Source organism: Convolutriloba macropyga, chromosome 15 (genome assembly GCF_964194025.1).
Source record: "Convolutriloba macropyga chromosome 15, txConMacr16.3, whole genome shotgun sequence".
Taxonomy (NCBI): Eukaryota; Metazoa; Xenacoelomorpha; order Acoela; family Convolutidae; genus Convolutriloba; species Convolutriloba macropyga.
In genome coordinates this window covers 43,238,195-43,258,185 of record NC_134482.1, presented here as the reverse complement: position 1 = coordinate 43,258,185, position 19,991 = coordinate 43,238,195, and the positions used below count along the sequence as shown (strand labels likewise).

At 32.2% G+C, this 19,991-nt stretch overlaps 1 protein-coding gene across 1 annotated transcript in view; it reads left to right on the top strand.

Moving 5' to 3' along the window:
- LOC142354209 (uncharacterized) overlaps positions 1 to 19,991 on the top strand; it is a 135,389-nt gene that overhangs the window by 83,003 nt on the left and 32,395 nt on the right. Inside the window, exon 4 of the mRNA XM_075406462.1 lies at positions 2,822 to 3,046. Within this exon, the coding sequence (XP_075262577.1) occupies positions 2,822 to 3,046 (225 nt within the window). The remainder of the gene's footprint in view (positions 1 to 2,821; positions 3,047 to 19,991) is intronic.

Sequence of the window (19,991 nt, the reverse complement as noted above, 5' to 3'; positions counted from 1 at the left end):
AAGTTCAAAAAAATTGATTTTTGGACATTTGACCATCTTTCAGTTTGTTTTTCTGATTTTGTCACATCATCAATTAATTGACAAGAGATATATCAATTTATTGGTTTTCATAGTATAGACACACCCGGACTTATAACTTTTAAAGGCATAGTTTATGTTTTTCAACGTTGGACACCGTTTTCAAAAAGATTTTAAGGTAATTTATTTCACTTTTGTCTTTGTTTTTCTTTCATATGGTAGTCGTACAAAAATTTCTGGATAAAAAGGTCTCAAGGGTATGAGTTCCTGTTATGGAAGAAAATATGTGCTAATTTGCGCTATTAAAATATGTGCTATTTGCTAATTTTAGTTGTTAGGTGATGGTTCTCATGACTTTGTATATAACTTTTTCAAAATATGTGATTGATTTTTAATATCAAGTTCTCTTTTAAACGTAAGACAAATTCTGCTCTGTGTCAGGTCTGAGTGGTTTTCTTGAAGGAATAAGCAATAATGCTTTAAATATTTCTTTTTTTAGCCGATAGATATTCATGGATTTTTTCAAAAAACCATATTTTTAGTTTTGAATCTTTTGTTTTTTTGTCTTTTTGTTTCCCAGTCTTAATAAATACACATCAGATATCGCTTTTTGGCATCAAAGGAAGGAAGGAGCACTTGATAAAATTGTGTTTTCAAAAATATTTTTGGTTTGAACGGTTTTAATTTGGAAGAAAACTGAACCGGTTTAAAAATTTTAATCTAATACTGATTCTTTTAATGACTGTAATGAAAAATGTTTTTAAAAAAGTATTTTTAACCCTGCATCTTCTGTTTGTTGTCTATTTGTTACCTAGTCGTATTATTTACAGGTCACATATTACGTTGTTGTTAATAAAAAGGGGAAACTTCAGTTATCTAATGATTTAATTGAATTATGGCTTCGAACCTCGTGTTTAGAAAAATCATTTTAATTTTTTTTCTTTTTGTCTGTAATTGACGTTCATTTTGTAAACGTGGGACTTTTTTGATCAAAAAGTTCTCAATGGCTTGGTGTAGGGGAATAAATGAGCATAGTTTTTTTTACTTCTATGTATAGCTAATATTTTTCATGATCTTTTGAGTTAATTGTTTTCGAAAATTACAAGTCGTTGTTTTTAAGTTTTCTCTTTTCCTATCTCCTTCTTGTCCGGTAACATTAATGAGTGGTCACTTCTTACTTTTTAACGGTCAAAAAATGCGCAACAAGACATTTCTTAGTCTTAGTCATTTCATAGTTCTTAGGCAAAACTAATTAGTGTTTTTTTTTCTGTGCTTGTTGTCGTATGAAAAAATCTTTAGAATGACTGCGCCTACTGTTTTATTTTATGGATTTTTATATGTTAGTTTTACAAACGTATTTAAAGTTTTCAGTTCATAACTTAGTGTTTTTAGTTCTTTGGAACCAATTTCTTTCAAAAAAGATGAGCATAATTTTTATATTAGCCGCTTTTGTTGTTTTTTGTCTACTTGCTACCAAATCGTATTAAGGACAGGTTCCTTTTCTTGTCTGATGATGAATAACGAACTGGTTTCGTTGTTTAGTTAAGATTTCATCTGCCGCTATTTAGTCTTTGTCATTAAATTTTTCTCCAGATACACAACGAGTTTCGGATGTTATTAATGTTTGTTGTTGGTATTTGTTTTTATTGTTGATCGTGTCTCGTTTTCTGAATAAACGAAAATCTGCTCGGCCTTCTAAAACGGCATTTTTTTAGTCCACTGAGTGATTTGGACTAATTTTTTATTCAAACACAAATTAGTTATTTTCGAAAAGTACTTGAATTTTTAAAAGTTATCAATCCCATTCTCATTTGATAGATAATTAAGCCGAAATGTGGATAAGCAGGGTTGGAAACTTAGGTGCGAACGCACATTACCGAGCCTCTCTGTGTATAGCACAATTATATTGCTCCAAAAAATATTAAGGGGAAACATTTTCTTTGAACTTGTGATGAGGATGAGAATTGATACGTCATTGAAATAACCTGAATTTCTCCCAATATGGCCAAAAAGTTTAACGGCCAAGAGCTTTAAACTAAATTGAGTAAATGGCCTTAGCCAATTTATTCTGGTGACAAGAATGTTAAAAAAATCGCTTTTAGCAGCGCAAATCTTATAAAAATCAAGACCATAAACAAAAAATTGCAATGTTACTTAATCATCCAATTTTCGGTTTGTTCCATTTTATGAACAAGTATACAACTAGAATTAAAAAGAGCCAAAATGTTATTGCAAATTAATGGAAGTTAATTGTTAATTTTGATTTACCTGTCCGCTCTGTTTTAAGATGTTCTTTTAATAGACCTCTATATGCATGACATCAAAGTTTTTCAAGTTGCAATATTATAACCTAATTTTGTTGCTCTTTTGATAATCTTTTGTTGTCGAACGGAGAATATTTCATAAAGCATGTGTTCAAAGTTCAACAAGCGAAGAGAGCATTCAAGCAACTAGCCACTATGAGCGTTCATTTGTGCGTCTATTTAGTAAGTTTATCACAACAATTAGGCCAGTTAATGCAATGATTTTGCAGGATATTGCAAGATGATGCATCTTGCATAATTTTGGGATGACATTCTTGCAAAATAACTGACTGTCTTACACGAGCTTTCCTCCATCCTCGAAAAAAAAAAGATTAAAATCAATTAACCTAAAACTTTTATATTTTGCACAATGTGTCAAAATAAAAAAAAATTGGCACCGTTTATGTTCTACTTCTGCTCATGATTTTATAAGAATGAATTTGCCTTTTTAGTTGAAAAAAGTGCACAAATTGAAGTTTTTGTAATTAATTTTGTTTCAGGTTGTACAATATACGCAATCATAGCAACCCAATCGGGTATTGGGTCAATTGTTTCCATGACTGTCATTGCGTACGATCGTTACGTCATGATTACGTCACCAATGCGGGCAATCTACTTGGGCACAAAAATGCGAAGTGTGAAGCTAATCTCCTTCATTTGGGTTTACACCAGTTTGTTCAGCTTGCTCCCCAATTTGGGCTTGTCAGACGGCTACATTCAAAATGGTAATTCGAACACTTTTCCTGTTACAATCAATAAATTAGCCCAATTTACCAAATGAGGTTTATACTCATCCCAAATTTACGCTTCCCACTACACCGTCATAGGTGCGGAAGGTTGAAACAGTTGAAAGCAAATTCTGAAAGCTTTGAAGCTTTGCTGCCTTATTTAATGAAATTTGTCTGTTTTATAAAATAATGAGTCTTGCGCGACGTCATTTCTGCACTATTATGACGTTGCTATTAGAACTGACACGTAACGGCCGCCTTAATTGAAAAAATTGCAAAATTTTTGTGACGTTTTTACTCAGCTCTTATTCCGGGCATTAATTTATGCTTCAAAAATTGCTGAAAGAGGTAAAAAATATGTCAAAGAATGGTGTTATAAATATTAACCATGCCAGCAGCTATGCCTTTATTTAAGATAAACGCAACCGCGAAATCAAGCAAATCAATATTGTCATGCGACTTTTGTTCCGACCCCTCTTGAAGGGGGGAGGAACTATATACTCAACTGGGTTTTTTTTGTTCAGACAATTTTGACCGATCGATATATTCATCGTAGAGAGTTGTGAGTGATATCATTAAAAAGCTCGTTCAACGTAGAATTTGCAATTAAAAAGAGTTTTGTGAGTTTCTTTTTCTAGAACGAGTTATCGTGGTTTAAATTTTTGTGAGTAATAGAATGTTATTTTTGTTCAAATTTTCCTGAAGTTTTGCCGAAAATTTCGTCAATTTTGCTAAAATCTGTAAAAAATTATTAACATTAGTACTGTTGTTCTTCTTTCTAAAGACAAAAAAGGGTCGCTGACTATTTGATATAACTTTTTTGGCTAAATATTTCAAAACTCAGCCTTTTTCATCAAAAATTGAACAAAATAATCTTCTTTGGACCACTTTGATTAAAATTGCCGGGAGCAGACAACAAAAAAAACTAAAACAATCTTTGCAAACTACGAAGCAAAATGTAGCAAACTACTTCCACTTCCATTAACAGTACTCTGGAATTAAAATTTTGCCGTTTTTACTAATTTTACTCTATGATTATCAAAAACGCAAAAAACGCAGCATTTATTTTTGATCCTTTAACTAACAATTTATCCATGTGTATAACATTCAAAACAATTGATTGCTCTTCATGGACACATATCAATGGCAAGGCTGGTTTCGATCCAATCGCTGACTGTTACAATCCAAAACAAATTCGAATTACAATCACTCGGCCTTTGTTAAAAAAATGATCCTTTTTTTGTTAATTAAAGAAAGAACAAATCAAATCAGAGCCCAGTATTGATAGGTCAAAAACGTACCAAATTAATGTATCTCGTAAATAATTAAACGTACCAAATTAATGTATCTCGTAATGTCACTCGAAAAAAGCATTTTGGTCGTTTTGACTTTTAAAAACAATCTTTCAAAAATTGCTGAAAGAGGAAAAAAATATGTCAAAGAATGGTGTTATAAATATATAACCATGCCAGCAGCTATGCCTTTATTTAAGATAAACGCAACCGCGAAATCAAGCAAATCAATATTGTCATGCGACTTTTGTTCCGACCCCTCTTGAAGGGGGGAGGAACTATATACTCAACTGGGTTTTTTTTGTTCAGACAATTTTGACCGATCGATATATTCATCGTAGAGAGTTGTGAGTGATATCATTAAAAAGCTCGTTCAACGTAGAATTTGCAATTAAAAAGAGTTTTGTGAGTTTCTTTTTCTAGAACGAGTTATCGTGGTTTAAATTTTTGTGAGTAATAGAATGTTATTTTTGTTCAAATTTTCCTGAAGTTTTGCCGAAAATTTCGTCAATTTTGCTAAAATCTGTAAAAAATTATTAACATTAGTACTGTTGTTCTTCTTTCTAAAGACAAAAAAGGGTCGCTGACTATTTGATATAACTTTTTTGGCTAAATATTTCAAAACTCAGCCTTTTTCATCAAAAATTGAACAAAATAATCTTCTTTGGACCACTTTGATTAAAATTGCCGGGAGCAGACAACAAAAAAAACTAAAACAATCTTTGCAAACTACGAAGCAAAATGTAGCAAACTACTTCCACTTCCATTAACAGTACTCTGGAATTAAAATTTTGCCGTTTTTACTAATTTTACTCTATGATTATCAAAAACGCAAAAAACGCAGCATTTATTTTTGATCCTTTAACTAACAATTTATCCATGTGTATAACATTCAAAACAATTGATTGCTCTTCATGGACAAATATCAATGGCAAGGCTGGTTTCGATCCAATCGCTGACTGTTACAATCCAAAACAAATTCGAATTACAATCACTCGGCCTTTGTTAAAAAAAATGATCCTTTTTTTGTTAATTAAAGAAAGAACAAATCAAATCAGAGCCCAGTATTGATAGGTCAAAAACGTACCAAATTAATGTATCTCGTAATTAATTAAACGTACCAAATTAATGTATCTCGTAATGTCACTCGAAAAAAGCATTTTGGTCGTTTTGACTTTTAAAAACATTTCAATAAGCCTTTAAATTAAAAAAGGCTTATTGAACTTTGTCACTATTTCGCTCTTGATTTGGTCAATTTGTGGCTTAGTGTCACCAAAGAAAGAATGCTTTTTCTTCATTTTCTTATACTGCGCTGAAATTTAATAATTATAAGTTTTTTTGGCTTTGAAATTTCTAGATTTCACAGTTTTTTCAAGCATTGTCCAATTCTTCACGTTTTGTTTTTTCGCGATTGTCACATTATCACACCCTAATTTTTTTTATTTAAATAATTCAAAACTCAGCCTTTTTCATCACAATTTGCCCGAAATTAGCTTCTTTAGTACACTTTGATTAAACTTTCCGAGAGCACATAACAAAAAACAACTAAAACAACCTTTGCAAATTAAGAAGAGAATTAGTCCGACTTCCACTTCCGTTAACAGTATTCTGGAATTAACATTTTGCCGTTTTTGCTAACGTTTTTCTATGATTATCATAAACCCAAAACAGGGAGCATTTATTTTTGATCCTTTAACTAACAAATTATCCAGATCAAAAACTTCCAAAACTATTGAGTTTTGTTCATGGACAAACAACTATAGCAAGACTGGTTTCGATCCACTCTTGGACTGTTACAATCCAAAAATAAATCGGATTGCAATCACTGGGCCTTTTTAAAAAAAATGATCAGTTTTTTGTTAATTAAAGAAAAAACAAATCAAATCAGAGCCCAATATTGATAAGTCCAATTGGCTTCAAGCAAGCACCAAATTAAATTATCCAGGTTCTTAACTTAAAAAAAGAATTTGGTAGTTTTGACTTATAAAAGCTTTTGAGTTCTAAATAAACAATGTCTTATTGAACTTAGCCATTATCTCTCTCTATCTTGATTTGGTCAATTTGTGGCTTCGTGTCACCAAAGACAAAATGCTGTTTCTTCCTATTTATCTACTGTTTTATAATTTAACGATTTTAAGTTATGGTTTTCTGGCTTTGATACTACTATATTTCACAGTTTTTTCAAGCATTGGCCAATTAATCACGTTTTTCGCGATTGTCACATTATCACACCTTTGAAAGCGCACATATTACCTTACTGGCGTGGGAATTAGGTTGCAATTGAAGATATTAAAATCTCAGAAGACAAAGATTATGGTTTTAACGGTTTCGACACCCCTTTCTCGAATAGTTAAATTGAATTTTTTAAATCTTTCTTTAACTGTCAATTTACTTTGTCGTTTTTGTCGTACGGTTTCTTGGTTTTATCAGGTTTCACTATATATTTATGAAAAAAAATGAGCCTATGCTCTGATTTGAGCAGATGGCTGATGGCTTTCAAGACTTTGAAAACAATTTTTTTCAAAAAAGAAAATTATATACCTTTTTAATATTTGTTCTTTTCTGTCTTTTTGTTACCTAGTCTCGTTTATTACAGTTCACATTTGACATTATTGTTGACACTAAAAAGTGCAAGTTTATGAAATCTGATGTTTTGCTAAATATTTCGTAGTGAATTTTCCGGCTTCGACACAGGTTTTTCTCAAAAAAAAATAAAACTAGTTTTCAGTTTTTGTCTAAGCTTGACGCAATTTTTGTAGACGTAAGACCAATTCTGAATAATTACAGGTCGCAAGTGCTTCCTTTGGACGAATAAACAAATCTATTTAATTATTTAGTTTTAAGGCTGATGGCTTTCATGACTTTGAAGATAACTGTTTTCGAAAAAAAGTATTACGTAAAAAGCCCCTTTTTCTCTTTTTGTCTCCTTAATACGCATTTTCAGTAAGTAGAGTCTCGTATATCATATTATTAGCGTTGCGGAAGGAATCAATTGAACATGTTTTGAGGGTCGAAATTTTCCTTCGCGGTTTAGACAGATTTTTCTTGCATATGGTAATTGAATTTTTGTTTTTTCTGTGGTTGTTTTTGTTGCCGCATATAAAATTCGAAAATGAGAGGTTTTAATGTCATTCTATAGTGGCGTAATTAGTCATAAACATGTTGGATGTTTTCATTTGCTATCTAATGGTTTCCAATTTTTTAAAACTAATTGTTTTTAAAGAATTTAAGCCATTTTTTTAATTTCGCAATTCTTTGTTCGTTTTTTCTGTCTAATTGATATCGCGCCTGATTACGGAGTGGTCCCATATCCTTTTTTTGTGAATTACAAATTGTTTTGTTTAGTTTCAGTTTTATCTGACGCTATTTTGACATAAAGTTTTTGATGTAATTAATGTTTGTTGTTATTGTTGTTTGATTTTGTTGTTCGTCTTGACTTGCTTTTTTAGTAATGGCTAATCTCATCAATCTAATGCTGCATTTTTTAACTTCACTGTGTTATCAGCGTTGGAGGCTTTTTTTTATAAATATTTCTGTTTGAAAAATACTTGATTGAATTTTCGGGGGTTTTCTATCTGTTCCTCATTTGGTAGACATTTATGCCAAAAATGTGGATGAGCGGGTTCGGAACTTTATGTGCAAACGCACATTACCGATCCTCCTTGTTGCTCTAAACAAACATTTATCATTTACGCTTTTCGAAATAGTAAAAAAATTTTCAAAACAAACGCAAAACAACCAGAAATGCAGCGATAAATACACAAATATTAAAACTCATTATAAAAAGGTGTCAACTACTTTTGTTTGTACGTTCAACAGAAACAAAATATGACCAGAAGCAAGTCTTAACTAAAACGCATTGCAATAATAAAGGAAGAAATTGAACATAACACTGGATTGAAAGCAATTCAAGCAATGGAAAATAAAAAAAGAAATGCTAACTGTATAGTTACCATTTCATAAAATATATTTACTAAAACAGCTGGCGTCTATGTGGAGAAAAATGTCTACAATGTCAAATTTCAATCAGTTTGCCTATGTAATTTTGTTTCCTAACAAACTCATCCCAGCAATTAATCTTTAAAGTTTGACTGTGATTTTCAGGGCTCTTCTTATAGGTTTATTATCTCTTATGAAGAAAAGCAACTAATTGAACCATACCAAAAAAATTGAACCTTTCCTGAAAAAAAACCTTTCTGACTATTAAAAGTTGGTAATTTCAGGTTAAGGTCTTGAATTGATTTTAAAAAATTCTTCTTTTGTTGTCTGATAATGTACTGAAACCATAACGCATTGAATTTTATTTACTCATTTTTGTAGGTCTTTGGTTTTTTCGCAAGAATCTTGCAAGATAGCAAGATAACCATTCGTGTTGCGAGATCTTGCAAGATAACCATGCGGTCTCGACTGGGGAACCTATACACAACAATTTTCACATCAGTCATCCTATCCCGTTCGGAAGATGTGAATGACAGAGATTAGCAGAGAAGATAGCCCAATAAACCTCACTTTAAGTCTTGGAAGTAAATAAATGAGCTCCGTAAGTGTCTGACCAGAGCTCATTTTACTCTTTAATGGTCTCATCTAAGGTCATTTAGTCTGTAACGGCCTTATTAGAGGCCAATTTAGCAAGTATTGATCTGATCAGAGAACATTTTAAACTGTAATGGTCTGATCAAAGCTCATTGTAGTCTGTATTGTTCTGATCAGAATTCAGTTTAGTCTGTAATAGTCTGATCAGAAGTCAATGTAGTCTATAGTTGTCTGATTAGAGGCCATTTTGAACTGTAAATGTCTGATCAAAGCCCATGTCTGCAATGGTATCTGGACAGATGTCAATTTAATATATAATGGTCTGATCAAAAGTCATGTTAGTCTTATATCGAAGGTCATTAGTGCATGAATTCATCTTATCAAAGGTCCATTTAGTCTTTATTTGTCTGATCAGAAGTCAATTTGATCTCTTTTGTTCTCATCAGAGGTCATTTTAGTCTGCAATGGCCAGATCAGAAGTCAATTTAGTCTGTAATTGTCTGATCAGAGGTCATTTTAGTCTAATGATCTAATCAGAGGTCATTTTAGTCTGTAATTTTCTAATCAGAGGTCATTTTAGTCTGTAATGATCTGATCAGAGGTCATTTTTGTCTAATGATCTGATCAGAGGTCATTTTAGTCTGTAATTTTCTGATCAGAGGTCATTTTAGTCTGTAATTTTCTAATCAGAGGTCATTTTAGTCTGTAATGATCTGATCAGAGGTCATTTTTGTCTAATGATCTGATCAGAGGTCATTTTAGTCTGTAATTTTCTGATCAGAGGTCATTTTAGTCTGTAATGATCTGATCAGAGGTCATTTTTGTCTAATGATCTGATCAGAGGTCATTTTAGTCTGTAATTTTCTAATCAGAGGTCATTTTAGTCTGTAATGATCTGATCAGAGGTCATTTTTGTCAAATGATCTGATCAGAGGTCATTTTAGTCTGTAATTTTCTGATCAGAGGTCATTTTAGTCTGTAATGATCTGATCAGAGGTCATTTTTGTCAAATGATCTGATCAGAGGTCATTTTAGTCTGTAATTTTCTGATCAGAGGTCATTTTAGTCTGTAATGATCTGATCGGAGGTCATTTTAGTCTGCAATGATCTGATCAGAGGTCATTTTTGTCTAATGATCTGATCAGAGGTCATTTTAGTCTGTAATTTTCTAATCAGAGGTCATTTTAGTCTGTAATTTTCTAATCAGAGGTCATTTTAGTCTGTAATGATCTGATCAGAGGTCATTTTTGTCTAATGATCTGATCAGAGGTCATTTTAGTCTGTAATGATCTGATCAGAGGTCATTTTAGTCTGCAATTTTCTGATAAGAGGTCATTTTAGTCTGTAATGATCTGATCAGAGGTCATTTTTGTCTAATGATCTGATCAGAGGTCATTTTAGTCTGTAATTTTCTAATCAGAGGTCATTTTAGTCTGTAATGATCTGATCAGAGGTCATTTTTGTCTAATGATCTGATCAGAGGTAATTTTAGTCTGTAATTTTCTGATCAGAGGTCATTTTAGTCTGGAATGATCTGATCAGAGGACATTTTTGTCTAATGATCTGATCAGAGGTCATTTTAGTCTGTAATTTTCTAATCAGAGGTCATTTTAGTCTGTAGTGATCTGATCAGAGGTCATTTTTGTCTAATGATCTGATCAGAGGTCATTTTAGTCTGTAATGATCTGATCAGAGGTCATTTTTGTCTAATGATCTGATCAGAGGTCATTTTTGTCTAATGATCTGATCAGAGGTCATTTTAGTCTGTAATTTTCTAATCAGAGGTCATTTTAGTCTGTAATGATCTGATCAGAGGTCATTTTAGTCTAATGATCTAATCAGAGGTCATTTTAGTCTGTAATTTTCTGATCAGAGGTCATTTTAGTCTGTAATTTTCTAATCAGAGGTCATTTTAGTCTGTAATGATCTGATCAGAGGTCATTTTAGTCTAATGATCTAATCAGAGGTCATTTTAGTCTGTAATTTTCTGATCAGAGGTCATTTTAGTCTGTATTTTTCTAATCAGAGGTCCTTTTAGTCTGTAATGATCTGATCAGATGTCATATTTGTCTAATGATCTGATCAGAGGTCATTTTAGTCTGTAATTTTCTGATCAGAGGTCATTTTAGTCTGTAAATTTCTAATCAGAGGTCATTTTGGTCTGTAATGATCTGATCAGAGGTTATTTTTGTCTAATGATCTGATCAGAGGTCATTTTAGTCTGTAATTTTCTGATCAGAGGTCATTTTAGTCTGTAATGATCTGATCAGAGGTCATTTTTGTCTAATGATCTGATCAGATGTCATTTTAGTCTGTAATTTTCTAATCAGAGGTCATTTTAGTCTGTAGTGATCTGATCAGAGGTCATTTTTGTCTAATGATCTGATCAGAGGTCATTTTAGTCTGTAATGATCTGATCAGAGGTCATTTTTGTCTAATGATCTGATCAGAGGTCATTTTAGTCTGTAATTTTCTAATCAGAGGTCATTTTAGTCTGTAATGATCTGATCAGAGGTCATTTTTGTCTAATGATCTGATCAGAGGTCATTTTAGTCTGTAATTTTCTAATCAGAGGTCATTTTAGTCTGTAATGATCTGATCAGAGGTCATTTTTGTCTAATGATCTGATCAGAGGTCATTTTAGTCTGTAATTTTCTGATCAGAGGTCATTTTAGTCTGTAATGATCTGATCAGAGGTCAATTTTGTCTAATGATCTGATCAGAGGTCATTTTAGTCTGTAATTTTCTAATCAGAGGTCATTTTAGTCTGTAGTGATCTGATCAGAGGTCATTTTTGTCTAATGATCTGATCAGAGGTCATTTTAGTCTGTAATGATCTGATCAGAGGTCATTTTTGTCAAATGATCTGATCAGAGGTCATTTTAGTCTGTAATTTTCTGATCAGAGGTCATTTTAGTCTGTAATGATCTGATCAGAGGTCATTTTTGTCTAATGATCTGATCAGAGGTCATTTTAAACAGTAATTTTCTAATCAGAGGTCATTTTAGTCTGTAATGATCTGATCAGAAGTCATTTTTGTCAAATGATCTGATCAGAGGTCATTTTAGTCTGTAATTTTCTGATCAGAGGTCATTTTAGTCTGTAATGATCTGATCAGAGGTCATTTTAGTCTGTAATTTTCTGATCAGAGGTCATTTTAGTCTGTAATGATCTGATCAGAGGTCATTTTTGCCTAATGATCTGATCAGAGGTCATTTTAGTCTGTAATTTTCCAATCAGAGGTCATTTTAGTCTGTAATTTTCTAATCAGAGGTAATTTTAGTCTGTAATGATCTGATCAGAGGTCATTTTTGTCTAATGATCTGATCAGAGGTCATTTTAGTCTGTAATGATCTGATCAGAGGTCATTTTAGTCTGTAATTTTCTGATAAGAGGTCATTTTAGTCTGTAATGATCTGACCAGAGGTCATTTTTGTCTAATGATCTGATCAGAGGTCATTTTAGTCTGTAATTTTCTAATCAGAGGTCATTTTAGTCTGTAATGATCTGATCAGAGGTCATTTTTGTCTAATGATCTGATCAGAGGTCATTTTAGTCTGTAATTTTCTGATCAGAGGTCATTTTAGTCTGTAATGATCTGATCAGAGGTCATTTTTGTCTAATGATCTGATCAGAGGTCATTTTAGTCTGTAATTTTCTAATCAGATGTCATTTTAGTCTGTAGTGATCTGATCAGAGGTCATTTTTGTCTAATGATCTGATCAGAGGTCATTTTAGTCTGTAATGATCTGATCAGAGGTCATTTTTGTCTAATGATCTGATCAGAGGTCATTTTAGTCTGTAATTTTCTGATCAGAGGTCATTTTAATCTGTAGTGATCTGATCAGAGGTCATTTTTGTCTAATGATCTGATCAGAGGTCATTTTAGTCTGTAATTTTCTAATCAGAGGTCATTTTAGTCTGTAGTGATCTGATCAGAGGTCATTTTTGTCTAATGATCTGATCAGAGGTCATTTTAGTCTGTAATGATCTGATCAGAGGTCATTTTCGTCTAATGATCTGATCAGAGGTCATTTTAGTCTGTAATTTTCTGATCAGAGGTCATTTTAATCTTGTAGCTCAACCTGGCAGCAATTACATGCATCCATAAATCAGCTTCCGGCAAATTCCAATTTCCCGACTTCCTTTAAACTCCAGCTGCTAAAACTTGCCTTAGATCTGTCAATCAGATATGTTCTGATATGGATCAGCTGGTCCAGTTGTGATTAGTAGTTACAAACCCTAACTAATATCCACTTTAGAACGGCGGCAATTATTCAGTTGAAGAGGGTATAACCGTCCCAAACTCCTGCGACGTCAAATCCTTTCTAAAAAAAATGTGTCTATGTGACATATTTATGTAACAACCATGTAGCTAAAAACGCATTTTATAAATGTAAATTACATGTGATTTTTTTCAGATCCGGAAAAATTCAATGGTCGAAAAAAGAACTGATTGAAACTTAAACCGTCAATTGAAATCAATTAAAAAATACGGTTAATATTTAAAAGTAAATAGAAGTCAAACGCTGCTTTTATATAAAAGACAGCAAACTAATTTACTGTGAAGAATTCTAAGACTTCACTGAATTACTTGTTTTGTTCCGACCCCACTTATGGAGGGGAGGAACTATATACCCAAATAGGTTTTTTTTGTTCAGTCAATTTTGGTCGCTCGATTTATTCATCGTACAGAAATGTGAGTGGCATCATTAAAAAACTCCCGCAAAAAAAAACTCCCGCATTAAAAAGTGCAGCGTGGAATTCGAATTGAATTTTTTTTTAATTTTGTTTTTTTTTGAGGAGTTATCTACGTTTAATATTTCAATATTTAAAAAAAAATCGAATTCTACTTGAGAGCTCTTTTTAAAAGCCTTTTCTTTTTTGTTTTTTTTTTCAGTTCACTTAGAGTTTGATCACTTTTCATATCAAGGCTCCGTTAGTGACAAACCTCATTAACAGTCAAAAGATGACTAATAAACAAAGAATTCGTTTTGAAGGAATCACTCAATTTTTTAAGGCTTCGACTTTGAGTTTTCGTAATTTTTAGTAAAACTTTGATATTATTTAGGATTTTGGAAGTTTTCTGTAGCCATTTGGCAGTGTCATTGACTAAAATTGAAATAGACCCCCTTATGAGAATCAACTAAACCTATCTAATGCATTGATTGGACAGCTAATGGCTAGTAAGTCTTCAGAAAACAATTGAATATTTTCAAATAACAATTTGAAACAGTTTTCAAATAATTTTAAACATAAACCGTTCTGAAATTTAATTCTGTGTACTAGTAAATCAGTCTAAATAATGACAGGGGCACTTTGATTTCTACTGCAACCAAAATTAAGTTGGATTGTGGTTTTATTTTCTAAATATTGGTTTTATGACTTCGATGCAACAAGCTTTCGTATTTTTTTTGAAAATTCTTAGATATTTTTTTCATATTTTTGGTTCTTTTTGAAATCTTGTCAAAATTTCCTAAAATTGACGCTTCTGATTGGCTTAGAGAAGGAATTCAATTGATCAAAGATAAAAAAATTTCAGAAAAAAGCTCATGGTTTTAAAGGCTTCGACCTTTCGTCTTGCACTTTTCTATTGATTTTTTTGCTTTGCCTGTATTGGTCGTTTTCATTGTTATAAGATCTATCGAGATGACATATTGATAACATACGAATGAGAGATGTCATAGCCTTCCCATCGAGGCAGAACTAAGCATATTTATTGAATTCCGTCGAAAGCTTTTGAAATTAATTCTTTGATACTACGGTTTTTCTCAAAAATTTCGTTACTTTATTATTTTGGGTCATGTTTGTTGTTTTCTTAAGTCATTTTGTTACAATGAAAATCCAATTGCTTTCTAAAAAATTAATTGAAATGTAAAAAATCTTACTGAATATTTCGTTTTTTAAGGGCTTCGACACTTTTCTCTCTCGATTTTTTTGAAGTTGCAGTTTTTGCAAGTTTTTTTAGTCTTTAAGTAGTCGTTAAAATTTTTCTAAAATTTGAGAGTTTGTATGTGCTTTTTGTTCAGGATGGAATCAATTTTTTTAATGCAGTCAGTGTATAGTTAAAGATCTTAAAGTTTCTAATAGTTGTTTTCAGTTTTCTTCAAATTTTCAGTTTTTGTTGTTTTCTTTGTCAACTTTTACGTTATTCTCTTCATTCATAGGTCCCAAACTTGTGATTCAAACTTTAATGTGTTTTTTGATTTTATGTGGTAACTGTTGTTTCGTTTCTTTGAAAATATGCGTTTTCATAATTATGTTGAGAGTGGTCAAAAATGTTTTTCTTTTGGTCTAACTGTATCAGTATCAATAACAATTGAACTTAATAAAATAACATAATATTCAGATAATAGCTAGAGATTTTAATTACTAAAATTTTTAACTGATATATTTTTTCCCCAAATTGTTTGTGTTTTTTAGTTATTCTGCACCTTTAGTCCCTTTTTTGGCTTAGTCTAACCAAAGACAGGTCCTGTTTGTTTCCTAGTGACGTTTTAATTTATTTATCTAGATGTTTTTTGTTAAAAATTACTGGCTTTTAAGACGTTTGAATTTATTTGCGGTAGAACATGCTGATTGATTTTTGATTTTCGCCTCATTATTTCTTCTTTTTGTCGACTTGTAATTTGACGTTGTTACTAGGTGCTTTTAAATTTAGATATTGCGTTCTGGCCGCGAAAAATGTTTCGTTCTTTTGCTTGTTTTGTTTGTCGTTTCTTTTCGTAGTCTTATTAATGGTAGATCTCGTGAGCGCTCTAATGACGTATGGTGTTTTGTAATTCAATTAGTATTTTGGGTGTGTAGCGATTTCTTAAACTCAAACATCTCTTTCTGATTTATTATTATTTGGTTGACAATTAAGCAGAACTTGTAGATGAGCTCGGTTCGGAACATCATATGTGACCGCACATTAACGAGCATCCTTGTCCACACACACTGCTAAGGAATATAATCTGATAATAGGGCATGCCCTATTATCAGATTATATTCCTTAGCAGTGTGTGTGGACGGGGGGGGGGGGGGGAGGAGGGGAGGGGAGGGTTGATTTTTGCAACCTAAATTACATGGTCGGTCTAGAAAAAGCACAAATCATCAGGACAATGCTGGCACAACAGTCTGATCAGAAAGCCAAGTTTGGGCTCGTCAACTCAACGGCAAAGTTTCCTATTTGGTGTGATAATTCGGCAAAATCTGGAAAACCTGAGCCTGGCTAATAGTGTTTATTTCAAACCGAATTGTTTGTCAACAGTATTGTAAGAATAGATAACAAAAACCATAAAAAAACTTAAACTGAAGAAACTTAGTTAAAAAACAATGTTTGTTACTTAATTCAATTATTTTCAAAGTAAAAACTACTGAAAAAAAACTTGATGGCGCTATTGGTTTGGTTTTTTGCGTGAATCAACGAGCATGAACAGTTTGTAATAAACTGTCTATACCAATTTCTATTTTTTACTGAATTGAACTATAGCTAGTAATAAATTAGCTAAACTTTGATCAACTTTAAGCTTTGAGTAAGACCCGATTAACCTTGAAATGTTTGCCGCTGTTCAGCTCAAACAATAACTGAATTTTGTTTTCAAAGCAGTTGGATATTTTAAGCTCCACCCAATTCAGAGACGTTTGTATAGTTTCCTCTGTTTTTTCAAGTAATTGGAGGACGGGTTTAAATAATATATACCTGCTTCGAGCCATAACCAAATACTAAAACTGATCTTCGAATATAAAAATTGTCCGAACTTAAGCTAAGCATGCTCGCACAGTATATGATAAAAATGATATATAGATGAAATAATATATGATAAAATATATGGTTTTTACATAAATTATCGAGTGTAATTTATAAGTTTCACTAAGGTATACTTCAACCTATTTAAACCATAAGAAAATGGAATAATTTATCGCGTTTGAGAAATCTTAAATAAATCAAAATGAAGCACTGATTTTTAAGAGATAAGCTATTGTCATACCTCACCACAAGAAACATTAAACTCTATCTTATGAGATGCATATTATCAACACAGTCAGCTACTTAAACGCCTTTTATATGAGTAATCTTAATTTTTCAAAGTTCAATTGTTTAAATTTTTTGATCTTTATTATCAATTCGAAGAGGAATAGTATTTGTGAAGATGCTTTATATGGAGAACTTTTTGATTTGATTTGAGACACGAATAAAGATCGCACGTAAAAAAAATTTTTAGGCTGATGTACTGAGCAAAAATGAACACCAGAAAGAGAGAGAGAGAGAGAGAGAGAGAGAGAGAGAGCTCGAGTGATCTTTGTTCGTGCTCTATTCTCAGATGAATAGAAAAAAAGAACAATATTTGGACAATATTTCAAATAGATGTTCATGTACTGCAATTTAAAAAACTCGCAGTTAAGCTTTTATAGAAAAAGAGACAAATGGACTAAAAAATTATTTAATGTTTCGTTGTTTTTTCGTGTTTTGATCAACCATACGACTAGAAGGGAGAAGTAATGGCCGCGTTTGGTTTATATTTAGTCGAGTGTCAGACAAACAGGATAAAGTCATTGACCAAAAACAAGCTTGTGGCCAATCTACCCAAAAAAAAGGGAGGATAAAAATTTTGAGGATGAAAGTTTTTTGAGCGAGATAATGGGACAACTAGGTGTCAAATTTTTTTGTCTTCTTTTGATAACTTCCGGAATTTTCATATAAATTCAGAGAGGGTTTTTGTTATTTTTTTTCATGGAACCTTATCAACTTTTATTGGGGTCACATCTCAATTTATTTTTGCTAACACAAAATGGTTAACTAAAGCTATAAATGGGTTCCATTTTGTCTTTTTTCCATTTTTTGCTTACCATTCTGTTTATTTTGCATCTTGAAAAAATCGTTTTTGGAAGTTTTTAATTTGAAAACGATGCAACAGTTTTTTAACTTAGATCTTCGAATATTTATGAGGTTAGTTTCCACTGAACTTTAAAAAAACTTTCGATGTTTTGTCGGATTTTTTTTTCTTTTTCTAAGTAAAGAGATGCCTCATTTTAAGACATTGCTATTTTGAGATATTGCAACTTGTAGAAAATTTTCTAAAAATCTTATCTAAAAGCTTATCTTGCTCCAAATTATTTGCTTTCTTGCAAAAATCTTTGGTTATCTCTAAGTTTTGTTTGTCTATCTTGTATTTAACTAGGCAAAATAATATTGCAGGGTCTTGGATCTCTGAAGAAATCCACAATTTTTTTAAATACAAACCACATTTTTCTCAAGTTACGCTTTTTTTATTTTTCCTGCTGAAATTTTAATATTGCTTCCGTTTGTACCCAACAGATTAGTGCGTTTATTTCGTTTGCCCCCGCCCCTAAATTCTTGCATTACCAAGTAAAAAGGTATGCTCAAATCGTCATGAGTAGATATGACCGATGCGTGTATCTCGTGTTCGTTTTTACTATGTTAATACATTGAAAATGGAACAATATTGCGGAAAATAGCCACTTTAGCAGAAACCGGCAAAATGAAAGGGTAATTAGCAACCCGTGTTCGCAAAAGTGTCCTAGTCCTAGCCGCGAAATACAAGTACAAACTTTATCACCCATTTTTCGCACGGCTGGTATCAAGCATCTGCTTCATTTATGTATCAATTTTTTGCACGCAATCTAGCTCGATTTCGCATATAATCCGCAATTAAGCCTAACTTAATTACTACTTATTTAATTAAGCCTAACTTATTACTACTAGTAGTGTTTTATTATTACTTATAGTGCTTTATTACTACTTTTTACTACTTATTAGTACTTTTTTACTACTTATTCAAATCGGCCTGTCCCACATTGATATACAAAGCCTTTGATGTGTCAGGGATTTTCCGGAAAAAAATCAGTTTTTGTGGTTGCATGTATTCAAAGCGCTTTGAAGCTTTGAAAGCTTCAATTAAATCTTTATTAAGGTGTTTATTGTATGCTCAAAAAGCGCACGAATAATAGATACCTAAATTGAGCGGAAATGTGCTACAAGACTTGTAACCTACTTTTCGTTCCGAATGTTCTTTTATTTCAAAAAATTGGTGGAAGCCCTTTTCGAAAAGGAAAAGTAAGATACAAAGGATGTCTCCTAATTTCGTTCATTGTATGTATCTAATTTTCAAGCCAATTTTACTAAAGCGGAAATTTTGGGGTATACCTCTGCGTCGTAATACGACCAATTTTTTCGTGAAGCTATAAAAAATGCATTTCTTGATTAAGCTTAGAGGCACTTTTTAGTGGCTGCATATACAATAAATTGTTTATGTATTACAAATGTGTAAGTCTCTGTTTGGTTCACAAACATATATATAGCGTGTCCCATAAATTTGAAATATTCAAGCGCTTCAAAAACCTGTCCATGCTCAAAAACCTGTCCATGTTTTTGGCGTTTTAAGAACATTCGATTATTCCAACTGTGTGACAGACTATATATATCGTATCTTATAAAGTTGAAATTATCGAGCTTTCCAAAAACTTCTGGACAGATTTTAATGGTCAAAGTTCAACTTTAACATCTCGTTAGTCTGTCCCCTGCCCGGGTCGAGATGTCAGCGCCATTCAACGCAAAATTATGTAAGATAAGCGGTTAATGCGGAAATTTTTGTAAGATAAGCGGTGAATGCGGTGAAATTACAAATCAGGCGGTGAATGCGGTGAAAAAAAATCTTTATCGCCTGGTTGCGGTGAAATTAGATAAATTCACCGCTGAATTTAGCGGTGAAACTACCTTAACTTACCGCTTCGAAAAAAATTGTCCGAATGATGTAAAATAAGCGGTGAATGCGGTGAAATTACATAAGTTCACCGCTCAACTTAGTGGTAAACTTACATGAATTCAACGCTTAGAAAAAATTGTTAAAATTGTGTGAGATCAGCAAATAATTCTGTGAAATTAATGGGGAGTAAGGGAGGAATTCTTAGATTTACCTTCCCACTAAAACTACCCCTTAATCTTACATCTTTGTGATGGTTTTCCTAAGCGGTGAATTTATGTAATTTCACCACTAGAGTAAGCGGGGAACTTACAAAAAGTCACCACATTTCACCGCTAAAATGTGTAATTTCACCGCTAAAAATAGCAAATCTTACAAAAATTCACCACGCGTGATTTACAGAAAGTAGAG